The sequence below is a fragment of the Micropterus dolomieu genome, linkage group LG12 (genome assembly GCF_021292245.1).
Source record: "Micropterus dolomieu isolate WLL.071019.BEF.003 ecotype Adirondacks linkage group LG12, ASM2129224v1, whole genome shotgun sequence".
Lineage (NCBI taxonomy): Eukaryota > Metazoa > Chordata > Actinopteri > Centrarchiformes > Centrarchidae > Micropterus > Micropterus dolomieu.
The window spans coordinates 8,759,827-8,779,061 of NC_060161.1; the positions used below are offsets into that span (position 1 = coordinate 8,759,827).

At 41.5% G+C, this 19,235-nt stretch overlaps 1 protein-coding gene across 5 annotated transcripts in view; it reads right to left on the minus strand.

The window, feature by feature from the left end:
* camk2d1 (calcium/calmodulin-dependent protein kinase (CaM kinase) II delta 1) overlaps window positions 1–19,235 on the minus strand; it is a 105,463-nt gene that overhangs the window by 24,484 nt on the left and 61,744 nt on the right. The window contains exons 5-13 of one of the 5 annotated variants that reach the window (XM_046063775.1): window positions 17,927–17,992; window positions 15,993–16,065; window positions 8,923–9,025; window positions 7,016–7,099; window positions 5,564–5,658; window positions 4,799–4,921; window positions 4,597–4,680; window positions 4,317–4,359; window positions 2,641–2,678 (exon numbers count right to left, since the gene is read on the minus strand). In XM_046063775.1, the coding sequence (XP_045919731.1) occupies window positions 2,641–2,678; window positions 4,317–4,359; window positions 4,597–4,680; window positions 4,799–4,921; window positions 5,564–5,658; window positions 7,016–7,099; window positions 8,923–9,025; window positions 15,993–16,065; window positions 17,927–17,992 (709 nt within the window). Of the gene's footprint in view, window positions 1–2,640; window positions 2,682–4,316; window positions 4,360–4,596; window positions 4,681–4,798; window positions 4,922–5,563; window positions 5,659–7,015; window positions 7,100–8,922; window positions 9,026–14,682; window positions 14,756–15,992; window positions 16,066–17,926; window positions 17,993–19,235 lie in introns of all 5 variants that reach the window. The other 4 variants (XM_046063772.1, XM_046063774.1, XM_046063771.1 and 1 more) reach the window with 4 other exon arrangements.

Consider the following 19,235-nt stretch of genomic DNA (forward strand, 5'->3'; position numbering starts at 1 on the left):
TGGAATATCTAGGAGGGAATACATTTCACGAACTGACTTGTTGCCATGGCAGCATCCTATTACTGTACCAAGCTCAAATTCAGTGAGCTCTTTGGAACAACCCATTCTTTCGCAAATATTTGTAAAGGCAGACTGCATGGCTGGGTGCTTGATTTTATACACCTGTGGAAATGGGATTGAACGAAACACCTGAATTCAATTAAGAGGTGTGTCCCAATACTTTAGTCAATATAGTGTGTGGAAAGCGTCCTGGAAAAAAAACAGAACCTACAGACTGCATTTTACTAAGATTTATAATAATACTGGGGAAGCACAACATGACTCTTAACCTGAACCACTACTTACTTACCACACTACTTATTGACAATTGATTTTTTTAAAGGGTTGGTGTTTTTTTGTTGTTTTTTTTTTACAAAGATGCTCTTGCAAAGTCCAACTTTGATTCAATCAAGAACAGGATTGGTTTTTGTGGCATGGTATGAACTGGCCAGCACTAGTTATTTCTAATAATATGGTCTATTCAGGCACACAGTCTACACTTGTATGTCTTGTATATACACTGGTATGTCTCAGGCAGAGACAAATATCTCCATGGCAAAACCATTAAGGGGCTGTGAGAATGATGAAGATGATAGAACAACTCCCCCTAGCTTGCAAAACCCCCACAATAAATTTTCTTAGAGGTAACCTTAGTGTTCTCTAAAGCTGTTAGCTACAGCCCTGAACATGAGAACAGAAGACAGATGTTTGTATAAAGTACTTTCCCTAATTACTGTGTTCTGTCTATGTTATAGAATGCCTCTTTGTTGATAAACTGATTGGCTATTTAGGATTGATTTGAGTGAAAGAAGAGAGGCTGCTCTTCCAGGAAACCCCCTATTCAACAGTGTGTGATGTGTTCACTGTCTGTTCAGTCATGCTGTGCCTCCCCAACCTTAAACAGCACTTTGGTGGAATTTAAATACAAGGGGTTTTCTACTGCTAACTAACCACTGCAGGTGTCAGTAAGCACAGGCCTACCCTCAAATGTTCTGTACCGTCCGTCCTCCTTTTCTGCATTGAGCACCAGAACAGAACCAAACAAGAGAGAAAATTTACCAATGCCTTACTGTGGAACCCTCTCTCTCTCTCTCTCATAATGTGCACAGAGCAGTGGAGGGTCATTTTCCATAAACTCATGAACAAAATGTCAGTACATATTCGGACCAGCCTTTCCTAATGCCATTAAATAGATGATCAGTATCAACCCACAACAGTATTTAAAGGAGTGTAAGTGAATCTGCAGAAGGACTGTTGATATTTGAACTTATCTGCCAAACAAATACACCCCCTCCTTTCACTGTTCCCTCAGACGCTCCGCCCCCCTAATTTCAACTCTGAGGTTTCTCCAGCGTTGAAACTCCTTCACCCTCGCCTGTCAACTTTCTTCTCCGTTTATACTCTTAAGACCTTTGGCTGTTTCTTGGCCATCTGTCCTCCTTCAGTGCCTAGAGTCTAGCAAAATGCCCCTTCCAGCTCAACCTTCCAGCTCTCCTTGATCCTAGCAGCAGCAGGCAGCTCTGATAAACTAACAGTAACCTGCTCAGCAGCAGAGAGCAAACAGTCGCTGTTAGAGACTAGCAGGTGAACACAGCTGAACATTAAGCAGCTAAAGAGCCAGATATTTCACTCAGGAACTGGTGGAGACCAAAAAAAGAGCAAAAAGACAGAATATTGGACATCAGGTGGAAAGAAATAATACTGATGTTGCTTCATGAGTGTTGTATTTGTAAGTAGGCCGTTTGTCAACATACTAAACGAAGCATATATAAGTCACATTAAATAAAAATCTACTCTGATTGGATTTTCCTGGAATGATTTTCTACAGCACAAATAGTCCCAATGAAAATCCATCCACATTTAGGACTGTGGATTGTCTAGAACTTTAACCACCGTTTTTGATTTTTAGAGCTTTAGGCAGCAAAAACAAAATCTTATTCACCTTCATTATATTGGGGTGGTGACATGAGTATGAGGCAGATATTCCAAACCTTTGCCATACTAGAAACCACTAGGGTTAAGTGGGGAAAAAAAAAAAACCTTTAAGGAACACCCTCCCCTCGCCCAAAAGGGGAACGGTAACAACCTTAAACAATGGCCAAATTGAATGAGAGATTTAGAGGCGCAAAGTTGAATTAGGAGAAACACACACACACACACACACACACACCCCCTTGGTTGTGTCAGTGGAGGATTTTCATCATATGACAGCTGAGTGGAGAATAGCGGGGAGATGAAGCCTTTCTCCCACCCTGGAATCATTATTTAATCATCAGTTATTAGTTTCCAACAGAGTCCTCGGCTCAGATGTTCGTCCTTCTCTCACACAGATTGACAATGCAGAAGGGGATCATTATTGGGAAATATCTGTCACACCCACTTGGGAAAGATTAGTTTCACTGAGCTTCTATTTTTACCAAAGCAGTAGCGCTGCTTGAGTTCATGGGCCTACAGTATTCAAAGAACAGCACTTTAAACATGAGCTGAAACCTGCGGAGGTACAGTGTGATATGTGGTCCCGTAGTACGGAAAACAATAGTCAAGGACATGTAAGCTTTCTGTACAAGAAAAAAAAAATAGTGTGAGGGAAGCTGAACTTACTTTGACACCATCTGGTTTCTTGTTCAGCAGGCTCTTGGCTGCTGTTGAGAAAAAAAACCAACAATGCAAGGAAATGAGTGGACAGCTGGAATTACCGCGTACACACTCACACACACACACACACACACACACAATGTCTATTCAAGGCTGGCCAATTACTAGCAACCTCAAAGTGGACCCTGCTAGAAGTGGAAGCAGAAGAACAAAATGCAAATTAAGTCAGGAGATGAAATAAAACTTAGTGAATCATTAGTCGCGAACATGCAATTAGATCCATCTGACAAGACCATAGGATACACTGTCAGCAGCAGTCCAGGGAACTGAGCTCTTTAGCTTCTCTTCCCCTTTCTCTACCCACTTTCACTCAACACGCGACAGAAACACCTTTGATTTTTAAGGAGTGAGCTGAAATCATGTAAGTGGGGACTGTGTCTTCAGGTTTTGGTGGCCAATGAAGACCACCTGTATTTTCAGTTAACATGCAAGGACAGGTCTGAGACACAAACAGATGATTGGTAGTGGCAGGGAGAGCATGTGGCTTTCGGGGTTTTGTGCATCCTCTATGACAATGAGGGTTGATTGGCAGGAAGGGGTTTGTCAAACTATAGACATGTGCATGTTTAGTAACTGATAGAGGCTTTGCAGTGACATCAAATATCTTTTAGCAGCCATATTGGAGGAACGCTTAAAAAAAATAAACTGTAATATCCAGTCAGTACAGCTCAAACTAAATGATCTCATCGGGTGGAGTTTGGTTTAGCCACATCCATGACAAGCCTAAAGCCCCCTATGTGTAGATTTTTTAAAAATGATTCTTCATTGAAATAACTCAAATGATATCAGGTTTTGTTTGTGTCTTTTTGGATTATACCACTTTGAAGCTGATGACACACAGAACAACTTTCAGAGCAATGGTGCTGGGCAATGTTGCCGTCAATGGTATTACTACCGTAATAACCCCCTCTGATCTTTTGCATGTCCCGTAAGTAGTTTAGACATTTTTCAATCTTTCCTTTTCTCCAACATGGCCACCGATGAATACACTGTCAGCTGAAAGCCCTATACGGGAGCTTTAGTAGACATGACATGCCTCAGTACCAAACCTGACAGCGTACTTTGACACTGAGGAAGTGCCAACTATGCCGAGAGCTCTTACCTTACACATGAGTTACCACACAAGAGGGGGAAGGAAGAAAAACAGAAGTAAACACTAAGGGCATGATTACACTATGACTGAACACTGCCAACATGAATAAAACTAATGTAAGCTTGGCTGTCATTTGTCATAAAGAGACACAATCAATGATGTTAGACTCAGTTTGAGTGCTTTGCCCTTTAAAAGGAACCTGAAGATGGGACTGCATCGATCTGTATAGTCATTCAATCTCTGTTGATAGCAACTGAAAAGGGAGGACAAATGGAGTTTATTGGCCCCCAAATGCCAGCAGATGTGAGAAACAGCTGCACTCAAAACAGGAACATCTTAAACACTATCTGAATGTGTAATAAAGACAGAGTTAAGGAGGCATTGAAGACAAAACTGTCATCAGTACTGGCGTTTATGCCTAGCAGAACAACATGTAGCGCTATCTCTTAAGACAGAAATATTTCAGCCAGGACTAGAAGGAAATGTGAGCTTTCACCGCCAGTCTTCATTATAACTGGTTCAGTCCTACCTGAGAAGTTGCGAGTGGCGAGCATAGTGGTCAGGATTGCGCCCTAGGGAGAGAGAAAAAAAAAACACAGAGGAACAAACTCCCATGTTGACACAGGCTGAAAGGTTAATGATTAGATATTCTGGCGCCTATGACTGGATCTGGCTAATTTTTGTTGTAAAGTGGACCAGTGTTTTAACAAATAAGACCAGCTCTATTAACTTTCTTGTCAGAGCTGAATGCAGCAACTGAACAGCAGGTAGAAACCTCATCTTGTATAGTAACTCCAGCTGACGCTCACCTTGAGTTTCCTTCTAGCGTTGAATTTCTTCAGGCACTCCACAGTCTCCTGCCTGTGCATCATGGACGCCACAGTGGAGCGTTGCTGTAAACACAGACAGTGTGGCGTGTGTTAGAAGAATACCTGCCTTGATTGCATTGAGCGATACGTTTGGGACTGAAAAGGGCGGATGTGACGGTGTTTGTGAGAGTGTGACACGTACGCAGATCCAGGGGTGTTTGAGTGCATCTGTGGCGGTCACTCTCTTGCCTGGATTAATGGTCAGCATCTTGTTGATCAGGTCTTTGGCCTCTGGAGTCACTGTGTCCCACTCAGGAGAAGGGAACTGTGGAGGAAGAGGAATGACCGAAACCATTTAAAGTCCTACCATCTGCAATGCCAACATGCGTCTAATACCTGGATTCCACATACAACTGAGCAATATTAAGATGTTTTAAAATTGTTTTTATTGACTAAACTGCCATACACACATATTAAGTGGCCGAACACTATGAAATTTCAGAACATTAAACAGCAAACTTAAATTACTCAGTCCAGCACTAGGCAGGGCATGCTGGGAAATGTGGGCAGTACAGCAGACGGTGGTGGAGTCTTCGCGGTAAGTTGCAAACTTGTTTGTGAAATACATTGCCAGAAGGTTCATTTTCAAAATAACTCCAATATAGCCATGCATATATACCTAACACTTCTGCTGACTATTTAGCTACATTTTAATTTTGCGTTGGGCCGAACAACGCCCCTTAATTGTGATATCATGAGATACATGGCCTGTTGTGAGCTGTTGCTTAGTTATCAATTATCAGCTGTTTGTCCCTGTTATCTTATTTTTCATTCCCTTTATTCCCGTGTAGCCCTCCCGTGTGTGTGTGTGTGTGTGTGTGTGTGTGTGTGTGTGTGTGTGTGTGTGTGTGTGTGTGTGTGTGTGTGTGTGTGTGTGTGTGTGTGTGTGTGCGTGCATAAAACTCACATCATAAGCACCAGCTTTAATCTGCTGGTAGAGTCTGTGCTGGTCCTCGTCCCAGAATGGAGGATATCCCACCAAGAGGATGTAGAGGATCACACCTACACACACAGAGTTAATCATGAAAGACCTCTCATTCCGTGATCCATATATCAATTTCAAAGCTGACACTTATTATTATTATTATTAAGGCTCAAAGATGAAATCCATAACTTTGCACCAACAATCTATCTAATCTAAATACACACATATTTAAATAAAGAACAGTGTAGTAACTGACGTGCTTGGCCGGTTGCCAGTAGATGATGAAAGGCCTTCTATCTGACATTGAGACAGACTGACCACAAACACAACACGACTACTGTTTCTGTGGACTCAGGTGTGTGGAAAGCAGCAGGTGTGTGTGAGTGTGTGTGTGTGTGTTTTGGACAGTTTGTGTGTTTGACGTGTCAGGCTGCTGAGGTAAGGCTGCTTCAGGCTGATCAGTTAGCTCATCAGTCAAATTGGGCCAAAGCCTAGAATGTTTAAACTATTGAGGCCACGAGAACAAGTCCTCCCAACCCTCCAACACCACCAAAACCAAATTCAGTCCAATTTTTGTAATTGTTTCGATTTCTCAATAGTCTATTTATGTTATTTACTTCCTGTAAATCTTATTTCTACAGGTTATATGCAGGAATCTTAAGGTTAAATGTTTTACATTTTAAGACCTTTTTTGAGACCCTTTTCATACATTTTTGCCACAAACTGGAGTGGAATGAATTCAATAATAACCCAATTCAAGGTTTATTAGGCTGTATCTTTTCCACAGGCAGCCGCCTTGTCTAATGGTTATCATTCTTTGATGGTGTCAAATCTAGCGGGATTCATACATGAACTACAATCCAACTATGTGCCTAGGTTAGCATTAAGATCCTGCATACACCCTGTTCTAAATAAAGTGTTAAATATTGAGTCAAAGCTATTTAGTGTTTACTTCAGTCGAAGTGCACTCTGACCCTTCCTCGCTACCAGAGGACTCCGTTTACTGTAAACTGTGCTCAGCAGTGTCCTGTAGGAGCAAAACACACTACAGCACTTTCAAGGAGTACTTTAACATTCCCCTTTCTTTCCTAGAGTGAGACGAGCAGACGCTTCTCAATCTAATGTCTGTTAAGTACAGACCTGATGGCAGAAGGTCATTAGCCTAGCTTAGCATAAAGACAGGAAGCAGCGTGGAAATGGCTAGCCTGGCTTAAAACACAACTAACAGCTCTGAAGCTCGCTTATCATTACTCATTTGATGAATCTGAATTTAAACAGTGATTTAAAAAAGTTCAATTTGTGTTTTTAGACTATTTCTTCTATTTAAGGTTTTTATTTTAAATAAAATTTGCCTCAGTATCAGCAGTACCTTCGACAACTGCTCTACGAGACTTCCTCAAATTAAACAAATCAACAGTTAGTTGGGAATCTTACCACAGGCCCACATGTCCACCGGCTTGCCGTAGGGATCTTTCCTTAGCACCTCTGGGGACAGGTACCCTGGTGTCCCGGCAAAACCTGGAACATGTGCACATATGAACACCTAATACAGAACAACCCCTCTATCTTAATATAATAATAATGCGTTTAGCCCGACACCGAAAACACCACCTTCAATATGTGGAAGAAAAAAAGCTTGTTAGGACCTTCTCCTGAAAGCAAAACATTTCACAGTAGCTAAGGATCAGCGGTCCCATAAAGTTACGTTTAATAGTTTAACAGGCTCCAAGGAAAACATGGTATGTGGTTTGGCTCGTGACCAGCAACATGTAGCCTACTTTAAAAAAAATTAAATAAAAAGGCCCCTAAGTACCAGCAGACCCTTGGGCAATGAGACGTAGTAGTAGTAGTATGAGTAGTAGTAAAGCCAGAACACCAAGTGAACTGGTTCCAGATGGAGACTGGAGCTGGGGAATAGACCAATTATATCTGGTTTCTACAGGGAACAGGGAGAAGAAATAGACATTCAGTCCAAACTTGATGTAAGAGCCGAGAGCAGTGGCACACCTAGTCCCTTTAGATTGATAGATAGGGCTTTGATGATAAAAGTTGTTCATTTGATTGTGCCGTTTGAAGAAATACAAAACTAGGACAAAAAAAAAATCTGTTCTACTTTCTTCAATCAGCTCAGTAAGACCTGTCCTTGAGAAAATAAGTGCACAAATGTTGTTCTCTGAGAGATAATTAGACATTTAGAGATCTGAAATTGGATTTGTGCATCAGCAAAGGACAGGATACAAGGAAAAACGTACATGCAGTTCAGTTGTTCAGTATCTACATAGATACTATTCATGAACAAACACTGTCATTGTTCCATAGAACACTGACACTCTTACGGGAGCCCTGAGAGGCAAACGAAAAAACATTCTGGTGATCCACTTTCCAAGTCTGGTCTAAATTGTTTTCTCTCCTGTGTTTATGACTTAAAAAACATGTGGAATAAAATGTTTTTCCTGGATACTCTACGTTCCTTAAAACATTTTTCATCAGTGAAACAGGTGGGAAGAAAGATTAGCCAGGTGAAGGTTATTTTGTCAGGAGTGTTTGTTATAATGCTCATTTCGGGCCACAAGAGGCTGACGTGCACCTCTACCCCACCTTCTAAATACAACTAAAATCATTCAAATGTTTTCTTGAAGCACAGATTAAAAGGCATTTGTAGTCAAAAGACATGATAGTAATATTACATAACTTGCTAACACACAATATAGTGTACATGTACCTTGTTTTTAAAAGCTCAAGGGGAAATTAAAACTCACCTGGAAGAAGATGGAATGGCACAGTGGATAAACACATGCCTCTGACATATATTGCAACTCTAAGTCACTTTGGATAAAAGCTAAATGAATAAAATGTAATGTAAATGGAAGAAAGAAATTAATGCTTTGGTGCTATTTAGAACATGGGGTAGTGGTGGTGCCTTTTGATGATCCTGAAACTTTTTTTCTTTTAAACAGGAAGCAGGTAGGTTTTCACAGATATTTGTGTTCTGTTGAAAACCTTTGGACATACAGGAAAATCATCAATAAACTTTTTCTTTTTATAAAAACTGTACTGGAGCATGTACAGTATCACCAACATGCCAATCAAAGACACTTGTAAGTAGCCCAGCTAAGACATGTGATGATTATTCCATGTGTCTGTAAAAAAAAAAAAAAACGCAGGTCAAAAGCAAGTGAAAATGAAAGAGTTGAATAAAAATGAAAATTAATAAGATTCACGAGAGAGATACTGAATAAGATTTTTTTTTTTTTTTCCACACAAACTCCAAAAATCCAGCCTAAGTGTAAAGTCAATTAGAGCTGTTAAACACAACAAGCCAATAATTAAAGTGTACTCACCGAACCATGCCTGCTGGTCTCCCTGCACTTCAATGGCCAGGCCAAAATCTGCCAGTTTAACCGCTGCCCCTTTCAGTTTGCTGGCTAGGAGCAAATTCTCCGGCTTGGAGTGAAAAGAGACCGATAAAAACCTTCAGTAACTAGCACTAATATAGTGGCATCATTTTAAAATGAAAATAAATAGGACTGAGGGAAAGCCTTTATCGGGAAAGGTTATTATAGTTCACAGAGTAATATCATTAAGGACTGATGTCATACAGTGAGTTTGAGCGTTCAGCAGCAGGACTAATAGCTGAGCTACAGGCCAAATGTAGCAGCTGCCCAGTCTAACAGATAAATGTCTAGTGGAGGAAGCCATGTCAGAGTCAAGTGACTCAACACACAGAGGCACGACTGACTCATGTTGAGCCCGATTACATTCAGGTTCAGTCAGGGGCCACGGCTGACCTCAGCCCAGTGGCACGGGGTGGATTTCATTCAACGAGAGGCTGGCGGCTTGCGGTCAAATTGGGCGGAAGAGCCCGACTGGTGAATTTGCTGACATTTTCAAAGCAGTTTCCTTGATAGTGCCAAATAGGGAATTGTTCATAATGACTAAGTTGTCATATAACAACGAAAAAGGGGAGCATGCTGTTGATCAAGAGACTTTTATTTTGCAATAATTATACCCAGTTACCCCGGCTATATCTTAGCAGTGGCCACACAAGCCATTATTCATTCTGAGCCTACATACAACCTACTACAATTTCAATCTCACATATATACACACTACAAGTTGGCTGAATCTTTGTCAATTATCAAATCAATCAATTATCAATTATCCAGTGAGAACTAGACACCAAGATGGCCAGCCTATACAGGCATCTAGGGGTGTCTATTCAGACCAGGTAAACAGGATGCTTTAGGTGTGTGATTGTAAAATAAAATCTCACCAATACTAACTGTTCTGAGAAGCACCTGATTCAGCTGTAAAGTGCAGGGAGATGTGCGGAGAACCCCTTTTATCCCAATAGGTGTGGATATGGTGATATGATGGTAAGCCATGCATCATTTTGGCTCAACGAATAAGTAGCACTTAAATGTAATTTATCGGCTTTGACATTGCCGTCTTTAACATTCCACCCTCCTAAAAGGAACCATATGTTCGGTAATAAAAAAAAAATTCTAGTTTTGGATCTTTTCCTAAAATGACATGGCAGCCTGGACCTTTATTCTCGGGAGCTTACAGCTGAGACGCAAAGCACTAATAAAAAGGAAAAGAGAAGCTACATTAGTCTGTAGGGAGAACTTGGTGGTCACATTAAAATTGTACAAAAATGTAAAATACACTGGAGGCCTTGTATGAATGTTGTTTGTTGTTTCTTCTGACCAGACAAAGAACCAGACCTGGACACCTGTAGTCATCAGGGCAAAACCCCATACTGTATTTAAGAATCCTTCCTAACACTGCTGCTGCTTGCTGTAGAACTTGTGTTTCTAGTCATCCTTCATACAAACATGATGGGCTTTCTCATCTAGTGAAAATAAATATATGTGAGAGGCACAGAATCAATTACGGTTTATATGGCTCTTCATTCACTCAAATCATTTGAAATCCATTACCGTCAGTCAATGTTCATATTTCAAAGCTGTTTGAGCGGTTAGTGGAGCATGTGTGAATTCTGAGACGTGCAGCTCCTCAAACCTTTGCGCACAGCAAAGGTTTGAGGAGGGGGAGGGAAGGAATGAAGGCAAAAAGGAAAAGAAGAGAGCGGGAGGAGTGGGGATAAATGCATCATGCAGTCATTGCAAACGCCCCCCCGACATCTGTTTACCCCAGCCCACAAAATCCCCTTCTCACCCGTGGGAGAAAAAATAAAATCATGCAACCTTGAGGGTAGGAAAGTGTTGAATCAAGGAAAGGAAAATATGCTTTGAGTTTGATCATGTCATGTACTGTTAGGGCTGGGCAATAAAATAATAATGATAATTATTGTGATATCACTTTCCTCAATAACAATAACAAATGTTCAATAAAACTTTGATTTCATTCATTTGAATCACAAACGAGTTAGTACTTATTTTCTTCTATTAAGATACTTATTTTGTTGAGGAAAAGGGACTGAAAAAATTTGACCTAATTGGTTTGAATGCTCTGCCTCAGATTTGTGAAGTGATCCACTGTTTGTTCTGACCATAAAGAAAAGCTTAAAACCACAATGAACCATCAGGTTTCTTCAACTTTCCCTCAGGAGCAAAAATCACCCTTTAAACTTATGATATAAAGAAATAATGATTTGATATTTATCCTGATAATTATCAATATGGAATGATGTGGAATTTTTTATTTTGATACCATTTTTGGCCATATCACTCAGCCCTATGTACTGTATATGATAACCCTAATCTTGACCACAACCACTCAAAACCTAATAATATCCTCCCCACCCCAAACTAAGAGTATAACTACTGGTACTAGAGTTGTCCCTTAAAGTATTAAGAGCAAGAGACTACTCCCCATAAGCTGCATTTCTAGAAGATTTAATAAGTGCTTTATAATCTGCTTTATGATCACACAGATGGTACCATATGGATGAAGGGTGCTCAGCGTGCTTCAGCGCCTGGTGATAAGTCACATTCTGACATCCTTTAATTACTACCTAGTGTAGCTCTCAGGTCTGTAGATAGGGTTACAACAGCCCCACACATGCAAACACAGTCAAACGTACAGTGTGATGACTGCAAATAAATACCCGGAAAGTGTTTCACTGATGCAATGTGCAGGATGTGGCTAAGCTCGCTGGCAAGCCACGCTACTGAGGCATCATATCAGCATTCTGCACTGTATATTCACCTCGAAAATGTTTGTTCGGCGCACACACACACACACACAGATACCTGACTGGGTTTCTACGTGTGTGTACAATGTACAGTTCATATCAGACTGATCAGGATTCATATCCCCTCCTTGCTACTGGTGTGTAATTGCTGTAATTGGATTCTGTCCAATACAGCGAGCCATAAATTAGATAGAATTAGTGGCCTGCTAAGCCAGGCTCGGGGTTCTGCTTCAGTCTGGAGGACCGCTACTGTAACTGACAAATACACACACTGCAATTGCTGCCAAAATGTTGCACATAAACAACTTTCCCTCAGGTTTTAAATTCTTTATCTCAAAGGGGACATTATCTGACAAGTTAATCAGCACTACTGCTGTAATGGGATTTTCTTTCAGACAGAATTGGAGAAAAAAGGGCAGTAAGAAAAGTACAATATGAATAAAAATGTCTCACAGTAAGGGGTTGGCCCGCCATGAGCCTCCAGAACAGTTTAAGAGCTCTTTGTAATAGTTTCTGAAGTCTCTACACTCTACTGGGGGGGATGAAACTTTCACTTGTTTGTGTCTCGCAGCTTCTTCATCAATAATGCATTACATATATTCATTTGGCAGGTGCTTTTTTCCCCCCAAAAAGGGACACACACAAGGTACAAACCTAGAGTACAAACCGAGAGTTTTTTGGCTGGTTGAAGACCAGAAATGCTGCTGCATTTTTGACCATTCGAAGACGTTTTACTGTGCATGCCCTGCTACAAGGACATTTCAGTCGTCAAGGCGAGACATGATCAGTGCCTGTGCAAGGAGGTGAATGGCATATTCTTTATGTTGTTGTGTTATAAAGTGCGATGCGACATGACAGATACAACATGCTCAACTGGAAGTGTTACAGGGGTAGTTGTTCTTGGTGGTTCTTTAGGAAAAGCAGAAATTGTAGCAGGAGGCCTGTGTGCAGCATTACTCTTGGCGCGTGTGTGTGTGTGTGTGTGTGTGTGTGTGTGTGTGTGTGTGTGTGCGTTATATACCCATGCAATACCTAAAATCATTATTTAGAGAAATGAAACCACATGAATAACCACACAGTGTGGCAAACAGTGCTTTCCATAGTGCATCAGCTCTGCAGCCTGCTTATTTGTTTTGGTCGTATTTGTTTTTGTCTTTGTGTTCCTGCAGTGAGCTGTGGCAGCTGCCTGGCAACAGCCAATCAGAGCTCGGAGAGAGGGCAGTCGGCGAATGCAAAATCCAAGCATATTATTGCAGAGTATAAACCAAACCTCAAACACACCTGCCTCATTTGATTGGCAAATCAGAGCTTTGGGAGAAAACCACAGAGATGGAAACAAGACTACTGTGGGCATAATGTTTACTGATGTCCAAACTCTAATAACATTTCACCATGATGACACATTTGACCTCACTTCAGTGCACTCAAATAGTCTACCTATGACCCTTGTATGTAGTTATATGACCCAGTTACAAGATGGTGTTTCAGTACATCTCTACTCTATCAAAACATACTCTAATACTCCAAAAGCACCCCAATACTGCTATAGGAAAGGACAAATATATTATTTACTGCAGAAAGAAATCCCAAGCCAATGGGTTCCCAGATTGGCTCTTGCTTAAGGAGTAGATTTTGCACTACAATCATGGATTTTCATTTTTATTTTGATGCCACCACTTGTGTGGACCCTTCTCCATCTGGGTCTATCCAGCTGGAAAACAAGTTCTAGGAGCTGGGGAAGCTGGAACAACACCCAGCTACTGATAAGCTGGGGTCTTCCATCAGTCCAGCACAGCTGCCTAGGCCTGCAGCTTCTGGTCCCTGTGAACAGGACTGGTACTCTACCTCCAGGGTAACCATCCTGAGGACCACTAGTCCGTTTTTAAAAGATCTTTGTTTTTATTTATTTATTTTTATCTGCCGTTTTCAGCAAAGCGATTTGTAACCTTATGAAGGAAATAAGTAAATAAAGTTTATTATAATTATATGTAGGTCAAAGACAGCAACATCATTCCTTTTGCTTTTCTGTGTTCACAGTTTCACATGAACGAGCACTCTGTGCTCCTATAGGTCAGCATCACAGAACACATCGCAGAAGTTGGCAAAGTAAGCAAGCGAAGGCAGGAAAACATTCTGACATGCTAGTCTTGTCCCGGACTCTGCATTGGTTGTCTTCTACTATAATCCACTACACAGGATACACGAGCAACCCGGAGATTATTTTCGTTTGCGATGCCCCACATCTGTTGTGTTTGGACCATCACTGAACTGACGATGTGCTGCACAGTGATCCGCACACTATTATTTGCTGCACTTTGTGTTCCATCTAATATGAAATGGTTAACAATTTTAGTCTAATCTGTTTGCTGAATGTTTTGTATTTGTGGGGATTCCCTAAAAAACATGTTATAAACCTTATAACAATCTGTAAAAATGTATCCGTCATAATTATAATTAACTTTTGCAGGATCAACGTTTTTGAGCATTTATGTATTTAACAGATTTCTTTTTTTATTTAGATAAATAGCAAATATCATTTACAGAAACTGAATGTAAATATTTTTCCTTTTCCATACAATTTTAAAACCCATTAATTTATTTATAAGTGACCTAACCGCTCTCCTGCCTGTACAATGCACTGCGTTTATAGCTGCAGAGTAACTGGAGAACTGCCAGTCTTATTTTCAGGCCCATTAACACTTTTCTATGGTGGGGACAAGTAGAGTGCCTGCTCAGTGGAAGTGTGAAGTTCATATTTTCTCACAACATGACCCTAGAAGATGTAAACGTCTTCATGTGAAATGGGAAAGAAAGGTTGGAATATGACATTTAAACAAGAAGTGAGTTAAATCAGCATAGATGTGGAAAAGAAGAATCAAACAGGGGGGGAAAAAAAAAATGGAGAAACAAATACTGAGGTCTTTGTGGTGAGTCTACTTACCTTGAGGTCGCGGTGGACCACACCCATCTGGTGGCAGTGGAGCACAGCTTCTAGGATCTGCTGAATGCAATGACTGCATGCAAACACCAGGGGGCCATGGGTTAGTGACAAGCTACCACTCACTGTCTGTGGCTGTGAGCTCGCTTTGACACTCGGGGAGCCGCTGGCCGTGTTACAGACTAGGCTGTCCAGCAATGTGGCAACTGACCCACCCAGCAGCCATAATGAGGGGTACTTTGGCTAAATGCACCATTTATTCAATGTTGAAAAGTTTATTTGTGTTGCCACGGTCACCAATTGGTGTTTGCTTAGACAGACCCAGGAAAGACAAATTTTGTCATCGTCCACCACTCACACAACACGGCCAATTCTCTGCCCGAGTCTCAAAACAGAAGTGGTGTTAGCTGCTGGCCAACTGGAGGCTGGACCCTAAGAGACTGAGGAGGGAGTCGTAGGCGCTGATGGTTTGAATCGGTTACTGGTTCTCAGTGTTAAGCCAACAGTGTTGGAGAGTTTGCAGATTTTGTTCCTCCTCTCTTCTGTCAAATTAACATACTGGAAATTACGGAAGCTGAAAGTTATTTTGATGCTAGTCAAGTCGTTAGTTTTGTGACTGGACTGAACAGTAAAACAAGAAGACAGTTGGAAGTTTCCCTCCAGAGCAGACAGAGCAACATCCTCTTCACAGTGGACTGCAGCTGTGATTTGATGAGTGAAAAACATGGAGGATCCCAATTTATTTTAAATGTTAGATAAAAAGGTGGCAAGACCAGGTATTTTTTTTTTATCCTGGTGATTGATTATGTTTACGAAATGATGTTCACTGACAGGAGAGGTGCTTGAAGTTTGAATTACTTTCTACATTCTGATTTGAAATAAATCAGTGTTTTTATAATAACCTTTGTGCTGGTCTCAAACCCAAAACTGTGGCACGTGGACAACTTTAGTGTCATACATTTTTACAGATGGTATCTAAAGCCACAAAACATTCTTCCTCCTCTTTCTCTCTCAGGTGTCAGCCTTTCAGCGGCTATGCCCCCCCCCCCCCAGCCTGCCCCCAGTACTACATGACCTACCTCCTCCTCTTCAGCCAACCTGCCCACAATGCCCTGCTACAAGTTGATTTTAAAATACTCCTGTCAGGTGGCGGTGTGTGAGGGTGACTGGTGGAGGAGGGGGTGTGGCTGTGGAGGAGGCGGCACTCTGTAGAAGGTTAATTGGTTGATTGATCAGGCAGTGGAGGAGCGAGGCAAGGTGCCGCAGGTGGGCGGGCCTGTATCTTTTTGCTGTTACTGTCGTCACTTACTAACCTTTAGGTCCCTGTGCACTATGCCATTTATGTGGCAGTGATTTACACTTTCTAGAATCTGCTGTATGCAGTGACTGTGGAGGAGAGAGAGACCGGGCCAGAAGCAAAAAGGAGAGGAAGAGGGAGAACAGGTAAATGTCAGGAAACACAGGAACAAGAACAGGCAGACAGAACACACCAAACACATTAATACTTGACAAAAGGAAAGTTTTAAAGGAATACGTCAACATACTGGGAAATACAATAATTTGCTTTGTTTTCAAGAGTGTATGGAAGCCCAGAGAGGCAAGAGAATGTTTCTGTGTGATCCAAGTCTGATCTAAATCGGTTTATCACCTGTGTTTTAGAAAGTATGAAAAAAATGTTTTGCCAGGATAATCTTTCTAAGTCCCTTAAATATTGGGGTGGAAAATAAAGGTTCTGGCACAAAATTATTTTCTTATTTGGTCAGAATGCTATTTTTTTAAGTGTTTGTTGTAATATACGTTTTGTCCACAAGAGGCTGAAGTGCACCACTACCTCATGTAACCCAACAGAACTAAAAGCACTAATGTTTTCTTCCAGGTGCGTTTTAATTTCTCAATGCGCTCAGTGAATTGAACTCTAATGGTGTTTAAACAAAACAAAACAAAAAATCAAGGAATTTAGAAAGACTATCCTGGCAAAAACTTTTTTTCACCTGTTCTGAAGTCATAAACACAGGATAGAAAGCGATTAGAAAATAGATCACCAGAATATTTTTCCCTCTCACTTGCCTCTCAGGGCTTCCATAAGAGTGAGATGAGAAGATTGATATCAATCTCATGTCTGTGCTTTAAGAACAGAGCTGTCCAAAGTTTCTAAATACACCTACCAACACCTCTAAAGCTGCATTATTAACACTATGTATCAAGTTTGTTTAATCTGAACACAAACAAAGTTAAAAATTATTAAAAAATAAATTATAAATTATCCATCTGTCCAGTATGGTGAAAACTGTACGTTTCCATGTGAAGAAATTAACAAATAAACTAATTATTTTGCTCTTACACCCAGCACCTCTGTGCTGCATCTCTGGCTACAATACAGGTTGCCAGATAATTGGTGAACAAGGTCTGGTCTCTGCGCAGGCAAGATCGTTATCATACCACACCTGACAACCTCACAGCGAGAAGACTCTCACTACACCCAGCTGTTGTTCGCCAAGAAAACTTAAAGTTTCCTCCTGCTCTCAGTCTTTATGCTATGCTAACCATGTCAGTACATGACATCAATCTTCACATCACTCTTAAAAAGAAAGCACATTGTTGAACTGTTCCTTTAGGTAATTTCACAAAGAGAGAAAAATACAAAGCACACATGCATGTTCTTTATATAGCTTTGTCGATGTCACCTTCAAAAAAAATATTTAAAAGTCAATAAAATCCACCACAAGAAAACTGGAGTCCAATGAATGTCAAACTCGGAAACGTTGAAAATCTTCAAAATGATTAAAAACTAAATCCTAAGTGAACATTTAATGGACATGCTCTGGGATGAAGCCGCTTGTCCTTACAAACGCTGAGACAGGCTTCTTTTTGAGTGGATTTTTAACAGACAGGGCAGAAGGCAACATTAGGAAAAGTAGATCCAGAATCGCAGGACAGAGGTGGAACAAGAAATGTAGAAAGAGAGGCATAAAAGGCATATCAAAGGCAGCTCACCATGAAACAGCTGCATTGCTGTGTCCACGGCATAATGACCAGGGGTTGTATATTTGTGCGTGTATGTTGCGTACATTAAAATTGACGTACACAGTGATATATCGGTAGTATGCAATTTCATGATTTGCATGGATATCATTTTGATGTTTGGACATCACCGTTCTATCATGTGTATCTGCTTAAATATGCCTTTTCTGCATCACATTTATTCAACAAATTCAGAAATATCAATACAACCATGTGTTACACTGACCTGGCATCGGCTTCGCTGTAGTACTCCCTGGCAACAATGTCCTCAAACAGCTCACCACCGGTAACTCTGGGAGAGAAAGAAATGAGGGGACAAAAACTGAATGAGAAAAAAAGCTGGAAAGAAAACATGTACGTCTGGAAAAGAAGTGAATTGCAAAATCAGATATTTATTACTGTGTCTCGAAGAAAAAAGGCTTGATCATGCTGCACAGTAAAAAAATCCATCCAGAAGAGATTATCTTAAGACCAACTGGGTCAGAAGAATGGTATCCCCAAAATATTAAACACTGCTCAAAAAAATAAAGGGAACACTTAAACAACACAATGTAACTCCACTCCTGTGAAATCAAACTGTCCACTTACGAAGCAACACTGATTGAGAATCAATTTCACATGCTGTTGTGCAAAGTGGAAATTATAGGCAATTAGCAAGGATACCCCAATAAAGGAGTGGTTCTGCAGGTGGTGACCACAGACCACCTCTCAGTTCCTGTGCTTCCTGGCTGATGTTTTGGTCACTTTTGAATGCTGGCGGTGCTTTCACTCTAGTGGTAGCATGAGACGGAGTCTACAACCCACACAAGTGGCTCAGGTAGTGCAGCTCATCCAGGATGGCACATCAATGCGAGCTGTGGCAAGAAGGTTTGCTGTGTCTGTCAGCGTAGTGTCCAGAGCACGGAGGCGCTACCAGGAGACAGGCCAGTACATCAGGAGACGTGGAGGAGGCCGTAGGAGGGCAACAACCCAGCAGTAGGACCGCTACCTCCGCCTTTGTGCAAGGAGGAGCAGGAGGAGCACTGCCAGAGCCCTGCAAAATGACCTCCAGCAGGCCACAAATGTGCATGTGTCTGCTCAAACGGTCAGAAACAGACTCCATGAGGGTGGTTTGAGGGCCCGACGTCCACAGGTGGAGGTTGTGCTTACAGCCCAACACCGTGCAGGATGTTTGGCATTTACCAGAGAATACCAAGATTGGCAAATTTGCCACTGGCGCCCTGTGCTCTTCACAGATGAAAGCAGGTTCACACTGAGCACATGTGTGAGACGTGACAGAGTCTGGAGACGCCGTGGAGAACGTTCTGCTGCCTGCTACATCCTCCAGCATGAGCGGTTTGGCGGTGGGTCAGTAAAGGTGTGGGGTTGCATTTCTTTGGGGGGCCTCACAGCCCTCCATGTGCTCGCCAGAGGTAGCCTGACTGCCATTAGGTACCGAGATGAGATCCTCAGACCCCTTGTGAGACCATATGCTGGTGCGTTTGGCCCTGGGTTCCTCCTAATGCAACACAATGCTAGACCTCATGTGGCTGGAG